We start from the raw sequence: 9,683 nt of genomic DNA, 5'->3' as shown, positions 1-9,683 counted from the left end.
CAGGAATAGTTTGCAATCGTATCTTCCAGATTGCTGCAGTTTTACGTCCTAATGCACTTTTAAATTGTATTTTTTTCAGATTTTAAACAACTGCAAATTTCACACTACCAGTTGACGTAGATTGTAAATACCTTGGTTAAAAGGTTTATAAATTCCATCACGATGCTTCATTTGAGGAGAAAATAAACATTGTAGCTGTGTTCCAAAACACACCCACGTAAGGACACGATTTACAAGTAGTGCTGTTTGTTTTTAGAAATAGAAAAACCCCTGAGTCACTCTATGGAAAGAGCCTAATTATAGTCCAAGATCGTTACTAATACCACGCCCTAGACGGAAGTGTCCTTCTGTTAATTCCTTAGATCCCTTGTTTCTGAAATGCGTGTTCCAGGGTCTTTACTGAAACGGAAGAAAACACTATGAGGCATTAATTAAGCCTTAAAACAGATGGGGTTTTTTTTAAGCACCTCTTCATTTCTAGCCTAGATTTAATATGTAAGAAATTATCACGTTTTATCAGTAACACTTTCACAATTGTGAATAGTCCCGCTATCTTTAAAAACAAAGGATATTGCAGTTATGAGGTAATCGTGTATTTTACCTTGGTTAAAGTCGATTACGTAACTCCAAGTTCGCATTGCCAAGTTCAGCTGTGTTTAATTACACGAAAAATTCATTGGGTTTTTAATCTTTTAGATTAAGCAAATACGCATATTATATCTTACATGTTTTCTCGGTTCATTACCTTATCTACTGTTTTCATTTCAATCCTTGATAACATTTGACATAATGAAAAAAAATCCATCACATAATACTTTGTGTTGTTAATTGAAAAACAAGTTTGTCAGGTGTACGTGTTTTTTCACGCCAAAACGTAACTTAATTTTGTCAACGGTTTTATTTTCTCCTATCTTAAAACTGCCGTGGACCTTGTTAATAATGTAGCTCTTTTGGATGGACCTCTATCAAGGAAAAGTAAAAAAAATGTTTTTCAGGAAGAAGAATGACGAAATTGACTTAGAAGGAAAAAAAAACGTAATTCAAAATACAAATTAAGAATCAATTACATTCGTGTCGTTGTCCTGTTTGAGGTCACACAACTATGTTCGTCAACTCGTAAATCTTCTAGTGCCTCTTAAAACCCGGAAGTAAAGATGAGTACGAGCAAGTTGCTAATGAAACGTGCCAGCGAGAATGTTGTGGTACACTTCTTTGTGGGCAGGTATCCTTCTCAAGCTGAGGGGTAATAAATGTAGCTGTAGTGACGTAGACAGCAAAGAAAACCTGTATATGTTACGACAGATATGATCCATTATTTGTGTTCGTTTCGCTACGTGACATTTGCCAAACATAATTTAGATACAACCACAGCAACTGGTTCACCGCATCCTTGTTTGCACACGCTCAAATTATTACTTAAATCAATATTTTTGTACAAAATTAAATATTCCCCAATTTCCCCTTATATCTTAAATTTACCAAGCAAACGTTAAATAGAGAAAGAACCCTAAAGAATAAACCAAGTTGTAAATTTCATTCAACTTATCAAAGTTAAAGAAAGGTTTCCACGTGCACCTCTCGTAAAAATGCTTCCTTGTAGTTTTTCTTCAAAGAGGGGAAACTCCTCAAAGAATTGTCGTAAACTTTAGCTTACAATCAAGGTTATTATTGGACCACTACCTCTCTGACGAAGGTCAGTTTGAAAACGTGCCCTTATGAATTTAAAACGAATGTATTTTTAGAACTGTGGTTTTTAGATTTTTACTTGAGATAAGGCACGACTCACGCATGCTAAAGGGGGAAGGGGGGGCTCTGGCGTGAGCGGGGCGAAATCTCTTGACACCCTGGTAAGAAGTAATTTTAATATTTTTCAAGACAAATTCTAAGATGGTGTCTTTTTGTAGAGAATTTTAAAGATGAACAATGCTCGAACTGGTCTTCTGTAAGAGTTTGTTTTATAATTTTCAGCATGGGTATCACGTAGAAAAACGCCCCTCTCCCTAACATGTTGACAAATGACATTGCATGTTTGATGCCTCTCAGAAACAGAAACAGAAACAGAAACCAACAGGAAATGATCTCATTATCATCTTTCGTGATCTTCTTTTAAAATTACACAATAGCGAACGTGTGCTTTGTCATGTAATTTGCCTAAAGGCTTTGTTTTTTCCACAAAAGCCGTTGTTCTTTGTACAAATCACGGAAATAAAGACAATGGGAGTGGTTTTAGTAAGTGTTTTTCTTTTTCATTGAAACATTTTGCTCGAAATTAGTTACCTAATCAGAAAGGATTAAAAGGTTTCCAAATCTGAACAGAAAAAAGAATTAATTGCACAAAATATTGAAAATGATAAAAGGCCTGAATTGCTTTGTGGTACTGAAGTTTAAACAGCGTTTTAGCATACCGGTTGTTTTTGTTTGTACACACCTCAAACATGATTGAAAAATTTTACCTCAAATCTAGCTATACTGGTCTGGCACATGCAATAACAACTCAATTCTATGTCATATTTTGCTTGAATATTTATCTCTTTATCTATTAAAAGTAGGCCAGTATGATTTTACTTTATTCTTCATGCGTTTTAAATTGATTGAGATCTTTCTCCTGTCACAAGTTTAGAGAAAACCCTTACGCAGTCGTTCAGGGCAGGCAGATTTATCAGTTAGGTGAGCAACTCTTCCTGCTCGCTCGTCTAATGAGTAAAGCCTTTGATAAGCCATCATTTTTTCCGCAAACAAAGAGGAAAGCTAGGATTTGAAATATGATTTTCTCGCGCTGAGCAAGGATAACTTTTCAAGAATGTGCAGTGCTTTCATTGCCTCATCGTTCATTAGTGTTATAGAATAAAAAACATTTGCAATGGTCTCCATTTAAGACTGAGGTCATGCACGTTTGAATATTCTTCCGAGGGGTTGAATTTCGATATCTTTGGATCGGATGGAGTAGATTTAATGAAAAAAATGCCAAAGTAGCAGTTTGTTGAATGGGTACACCACTGCCTCTCAAGGTAAAGACATGGCATGAAATTCGAACGAAAAACTTTTCGTAGGAGCAGCTCAGGAATTTGATGCATGTTGTTTTGTTAGTTTACTATATTACTTCAATTATCAGTCTGGAGAGATGGAAAGTAAACTGAAAACATATCATCATTCATTCATAATGCACGTTTAGACAATCGTACCTGCTCATTCCTTCTGTGCAGGTTCATCATAATGCAAATCGTGACAGTTTTTCTTTTGCCAATATTTTGCAATTGTAATTATTTGTCTTTCAAATATGTTACTTAATAAGAGTATTATCTACATAAAAGGGCAACTATTTGGCAAAAGAATTTCAAATAAAGCAGCAAATAAAAAACCGCAAGTAATTACTGCATTGACGAGATATGATGCAATGATCGGATATCTCACGAATGATAGAAAACAGCTGAAAATAAGTTCGTCATCTAAATCGAGAATTGGACGGCGAAAACCTACGTTCTCCAATTCAACAAGCAAAACCAATCACCCTGAACTACTAGTGTTGTTACTGATAGAGAGAGGGACTCTGCTCGTAGATTGCATTTGTGTAACGACTGAGACAAACAGACGACCCTAAAAGCTTGTTCTCAATTAATTATATGGAATTTACAGAATGATACAGGGTGTGTTCACGTAGATTTGTTGTTGTCCTCTAGGGCTACTTACAAAAGAAAATTTATTTTCTTCGACGGTAATTTGCTCAAAGCATTTTGCTGTTTGATACATGCAGCATCAATTATTCATGCCGCGATTGGTTGTATAATTTGCATTCGTGTTTGACGTAGAGTATTGTCGTAAATCTGTTTCCCAGTGCAGGCTATCACGGCAACCCTAGTTGTTAAAAAAAGAAAACTAGACCTTTAACTGTATTTAATGTTTAATATCTAGTGTGGCTTACTTTGCGTATGTTATTAAATCACATCTGTTATCCCTGGATTTTATTTTGTTATCATTTTTTTCAAAATGAATGCCCAGAATTTGTTCATCGTAATAGCTGTATGAAAAACAGGGAGTGAAATGGCCTGACTTGTATGACTTCACGCCCGAGGATTTACTCTTAGCATTATCTCTTTGTCACATTCACGACAAACACTTCAGAGCTTGGCTTTTTGGGAGGGAAAACCACAAAACCACAAGGCTGCTAAAAGGGTCAACACAGCCAACCCAAAGAAATCTTAAGGATATCCGGAATTTCTCGCCTGGATGTCTGAGTTACCTTCCTGGAGAAACTAAAACTTGATAATGTAAACCTTGCTAAAATACGTCAGACTATAGATTTAAATTTTTTTGTATCAATTCGGGTCTTAAGTGGGGGAAATTCCCATTTCCAATACAATGTACGTGCCTCTTGTCAGTTTTATTCATTGCTTTTTACAGTTTGTTTCATGACCAACGAAGCTAGGAGCTTAATGCCAAAAGGGATCAAAAGGGAACAAGTTGCCTTGTCCATGTCCTTAAGTGCATAGTCAAGAAATGATTTCGCTCATTTTAGCTACCTCGTACTCCTGTTATGAAAAAGATGGTCAAATGAACATAACGATATTTTCTTACAAGGCGAAAGTTTATTTTAGTTCTGTGTTAAACTAGTCATACCCCCTTCTGAACGTTAACGTGAATTTTGCTTAGAAAAATTCAAAGTGTAATTGAAACGTCATTTTAAAGACCTTAAACGATGTCAATTCATTTATTTTAATGCATCAGTAGTCGAATATGATTTATGATAAAAAGATAAAAGTCTAAAATACTGTTAGTCAGTTTTTCCATATGAAAGAAGATTAAATAAAAGTCCATCAAGGCCAAGATTTGTTACTTAATATCCTCACTCCTATTTCATGAATGTTCCTTAAAAACACTTAGCCACTCAAATGGCATCAATATCAAATTTTAAATCTGCCCGAGTGGGTAAGATTTCCCGTTTATTAAGTACTGTAAAGTAAGGGTTTTACACGACGTTTACTGCCTTCTTAATTTCTCAGTGTTGGCACACGTAGATGTTATGGTTTGGCAGGCTATCTGGCTCCGGCCATGCGATCTCGCTGCGACCTTGACAGTGCATACTGAGCATTTTGACAGAACGGAATGCAAAAAAGGCATATTTCAGTATCTCTACCTGTTTTCAGGAAGTTCTACCTTAAAATCGCGGATTAAGTGTTTGTCAGAAGTGAAAATTGAAATCAGAGATTCCTTTCTCGAGACACTTGCATTTCATCTCCAAAATATGTTGTGTACAAAATTGTTAGCAACTATGAAGTAAATCCTGGAAATCCGCTTAAGACAATACGTGTAATAAAAATGTTATTTTGTCACAGAACTAGATTGCAATCAGTACGTTACACGAAAAGTTACGACAACGTTGGTCCAAATCTGCCTTTAACACGTTCTGATCACCTCATTGTGGTTTCTGCAAATGGGCGTCTCTTTCCTTGTCTAACGAAAATGGCACGAAAACGCGAAAAAAAGTAATGATAATAATAACACACACAATAATAACTCTAACGTAAAAGTCAGCTCAAATCAGTGTTCGTCATTAATACCCTGCACAGTGCTTGAGTAGCCTTAAATTACTGTCGGTTTGAGCGAGCTCTCAGTTTAAAATTTAATCGAGTTACAACCGCAGTGAAAATCTCTTTGGTGCTAAAAGGGTCTGAAGCGTCAGACGACAGGGAAGGGTTAAACTTGAAAGAAATACTGAGTAATTAGTGTCCCCACCGTGTGGGAAAAAGAGTAGCAGCGTGTTCACACATATCGCTCTCAGATATGATCACTTACTCAATTATGGCTTGATAAGGCTGATCTCCTAGCTCGCCAGTGCGTATTTTTGACACCTGTTTTTTTTACTTTATTTTGACGTTACTTGACTCTTAATTTTTGCCCATTAACAACGGATCCTCCATCTTCAGGGACCGGCATAAGACTATGATCAGAGGCCCGCTAATTAATCAGGCAGGTTTTGCCGGCCGGGTGTACATCTCGTGTTTATAAAATCAAAATCTCGGCCCAGCGCCTGGTCGCGTGTTGCTTTCCCCAGGCGGGCCATGCGCTTCGACTGAACATGTTACACTAAAATTTCTTGAAGTAAATTGTTTCTCTATCTCGAATAGAATTTAATTTAAGATATTAAGTTATCCTCGAATGATGTAATGCACAGCCTCCTTATTTTTTTATTTTATTTTTTTTTTCAAGTTATAATTAACTTTATTTACGTTTTTTTAAAACCATTAATGCCCAGTTAGGTAAACTTGGTTACATCATCTCAATCTGCGAGCACATGAAAGAAGAAACGTTTTCTTTATTTTCTTGCGTTCCGGATGATTCTAGACAAACTTCCTTTACCGTTCTACATCTCTTCAAGTTCAAGATGGCGATAGTGTCAAGGATGAACTCGTGCGTGCTAAAATTAGTAACTGACAACGAAGAGCTGTCAAAATTTTCTACTGTTTATACTGAAGGGATAAGCAGCTTCAGCCAAACTGAACTTACGAATGTACGTTTACAGTGTTGTTAAAAAAATCATTTTGTGTCCAGATTAGAACGTTTACTGCTAAATTTTTGCTTTGTCGTAAATTTAAGTGAAAAGAATTTTGTTTAGGCATGACACACTCTAGCAGGATTCGATCGCTTATCCGTTTTTCAAGGGATTGCTGATGTCAAACTTCTTGTTAAGCCCATAAACCAATCTAAAGATTTATCTTATAATCAACGTCGATGCGCTACAATTTCACCGCAGTGCGCATCTATCGTTTCAGGTTAATGAAGAGATTGTTATGAAACATCAAGCGAAAAAGATAACAGAAGGGTCTTCAAAGTCTATAATTAGCAACAGATAGTTTTCACAGATAACATTACGCAGATAAATCTTTGCCTTCATTATTGAAATTAACTTAAAGCGCGTGGACATTTCTAGCATCTTGCTGAGAGCTCCTTTTCGAAACGATGTGCACGTGGATAGTTATTTAGAATATATCTTTATTCCAGAACAATCGATCAAGCAGATGTGGGTCAATATTGGGGAAAGCGAAGGAAGCTTGATGCATAACACAAGGCGTGCTAATGAATAATTAGCACAAATCACAGTTCTTTTGTTCCAAGTGATGTTCGAACAAGCCTAGTTTCCGGTGTAGAAAGAGATTAGCACTAGGAGTCAAGGGTGCCATAAAATGTCTGAAAACAACTTTTCGCCATGAAAAACCTTTTCCGGACTCAAAGACCTGTCTTTGGGCATAAAGAACCTTTCATGGACTTAAGCGAAATCGTGACGTCAGACAGGTCTGATACGACTTTTTAACGAACTCGAACAACTGTTATTCGGACGACGCAATCACGAAGTAACTTAAGCTCCAATACTATCGCATCAAAAAAGGGAAATGATCGATTTAATCGAAAGTTGAAACATAGTTATCAAAATGAAGCGAACGCGACGCATATGTCCAAAGCTATTTGGTTAGGTCAAATTTAAAAAAACGCAAAAATTACGGTGGAAAAAAATCTATCTCTGTGCAAGATTATGACAAGTGTTGACACATCTCTGTGTGTACTTTGACTGGCGTGGGCCAATCGTTTTCACCAGAGATAACAATCTGTGTGTAAGCTGATTTTATGAGCTGTCAAATCAAGAAAACTTAGAAAGGCTGAGACGGTGAATTTTTTCAAGCCGGCCTAAACAAGGATAACCACGACCGCACTAATGGCGGTAACATGGCACCGCGCGCACGAATCAAGACACTAATAAAGCTCATTAGCAAATCTTTATTTTAAAAGCAACCCGAAATTGTACATCCAAATATAAACTACGGTAGATTGCATGCATCGCGTATAAATTGAAGAAACTAGGAGACGTACTTTGTACCTCGATCGGCCCCTTGCGGGCTTTTTAGCCTTCAACTGTGTACATCACTTGTATTTGACCCCTTATGTAAACTGTACATTGAAAAATAATTCCTTGTCTACGCATTGCGCTTGAAAGTAAGACAAAACAATACCGAAATTATGAAATAAAGTGTTCGTTGGCATCGAACGTGACGGCTGAAAAACTGTCACCCTATCGATATTGGCAAAAAATCTCGGCACCAAGTCCTTGCGTAATGGAATTTTTACAGTCAAAAGTCTGCATAGCTTCCTCGATAGTGTTACCTCACCAGGCCACATCACACATAATATTTGCTGTTTCTGTGCCGTCTAGGTACTGATCGAATTCCTCCCTGTTGAAGTCTCCTTCGGGTAACAGCTCCCTGATATGTTGAGCGAAGTAGAAGATCTGATTTGCACTGGTGTCATTGGGTTGAAGTTGAGTGTTCGCGCTACCAGGCATCATCGGCACAGAATTCGGTACCTGTAGGCCTCCGTTTGTGAGATAGATCGGGCTCACAGGCGCTGAATTTGAAGTAGATACACCGACATATGGCGGTGGGGAGGTGGGATGCGATTTTATCTGCACACTAGTGGGCGCACTTTGAAGGTCTTGCCAGCAAGTTGGGAAGTTAAACTCACTACCAAATTCGTCAGATCCGGGACTCGTCTCTGGTGTGGGAAGGCTTATCTCGGACAAATTTGGCAAGGTGGAATGGCCGCCGAGATGTGTCAGCCTTAAATCTCCGTTTGCAAACGGAATTGGTGCAGATGACTGACCAAAGTTCATTAAATTTTCCTCTGCATGGTTGACCGCGAGTTGTCCGCACTCGGCACCTGAAGTAGAGTGCGAGACATGGGCTGTTGTTTCTTTCGGATTGCGTATTACTGCACAGTTCGGGGGTGTAGAAGATGTCATTTTCTTACAAACTCTTTTGGGGTGTTTTCTTCGCCTGGGCCGATATTTGTAGTCAGGGTGATCCTTAATATGCTGTTGCCGCAAACGCTCGGCCTCTTCTACATAAGGTCGTTTCTGCGACCCGTTCAGCGATCTCCAAGCTTGTCCCAGAATTTTACTGAGCTCGGCATTGTGCAGCTCTGGGTTTGCATCCGCCAGTCGTCTTCTCTCCACTTGTGCCCAAACCATGAAAGCGTTCATAGGACGCTTGATTCTGTCGGAGTCGTTCTCCATAGCTGGGTCTTTCTTCGCGACAGCTCCTTGGTCCATCGACCCCAGCAATTTTGCATAATTCTGGCTATGCCGCGGCAGTTGAGGGTGACATACACCGATCGGATTGTCAAACCCCAAGGGGTTTAAAATTTGTGGTAGAGGTGCCGGGATTCTCTTATTTCGTACCGTTCTTCGATCGGAGAGCAGCATTCTGTCGTCGCCATGCATTTCTTCGCGTTCTGTGCTGTTATACGGTCGTGGCGAGGTTAGCGCGGAAGAATTTTCTTCTGACTTCAAAAAAATTCGCCTGCCAAGCTCCCTGCTGCTATGATGTCTCTGATATGCAAGAACACGTGTGATAGATGTGACAAGCGAGTTGAAAATAAGCTTTTTTATCACGTGGTTGAGAGGAGACATGTTTATGTAATACGTCGAGGGAGCCAATCAGAGAGCCGTAAATTTGACAGTGCAATAGATCCTGGTGCCAAGATGACTACGTCTTGAAAGGATTTGTGCCCGTATATTTCATGGGTATTTTACCGAAATATCGGGTTACGCTAAAGTAACCTGAGGGTCAAGATATCCGGGAGCTATCAGGAAATATGACGTTTTGGCTCCAGCCCACAAATTCCTTGCCAGAAATTCC

At 38.5% G+C, this 9,683-nt stretch overlaps 1 protein-coding gene and 1 long non-coding RNA gene across 2 annotated transcripts; both read right to left on the bottom strand.

Annotated features, from left to right (window-relative positions):
- LOC131791610 (uncharacterized) lies at positions 1 to 3,245 on the bottom strand. Its single transcript, XR_009340798.2, has 3 exons — positions 3,183 to 3,245; positions 1,068 to 1,284; positions 1 to 399 (listed from the first exon to the last, which is right to left on the bottom strand). It is a non-coding gene; the product is annotated as an uncharacterized lncRNA (long non-coding RNA).
- A 4,507-nt stretch (positions 3,246 to 7,752) lies between these two features.
- Positions 7,753 to 9,469, bottom strand: LOC131791599 (transcription factor Sox-21-B-like). Its single transcript, XM_059108945.2, has one exon. It carries the CDS (start codon positions 9,452 to 9,454, stop codon positions 8,153 to 8,155), a length of 1,302 nt encoding a protein of 433 aa, XP_058964928.1. The 5' UTR covers positions 9,455 to 9,469; the 3' UTR covers positions 7,753 to 8,152.
- Positions 9,470 to 9,683: the final 214 nt, after the last annotated feature.

This window comes from Pocillopora verrucosa, chromosome 2 (genome assembly GCF_036669915.1).
Source record: "Pocillopora verrucosa isolate sample1 chromosome 2, ASM3666991v2, whole genome shotgun sequence".
NCBI lineage: Eukaryota > Metazoa > Cnidaria > Anthozoa > Scleractinia > Pocilloporidae > Pocillopora > Pocillopora verrucosa.
This window is presented reverse-complemented; position numbering and strand designations above follow the sequence as displayed.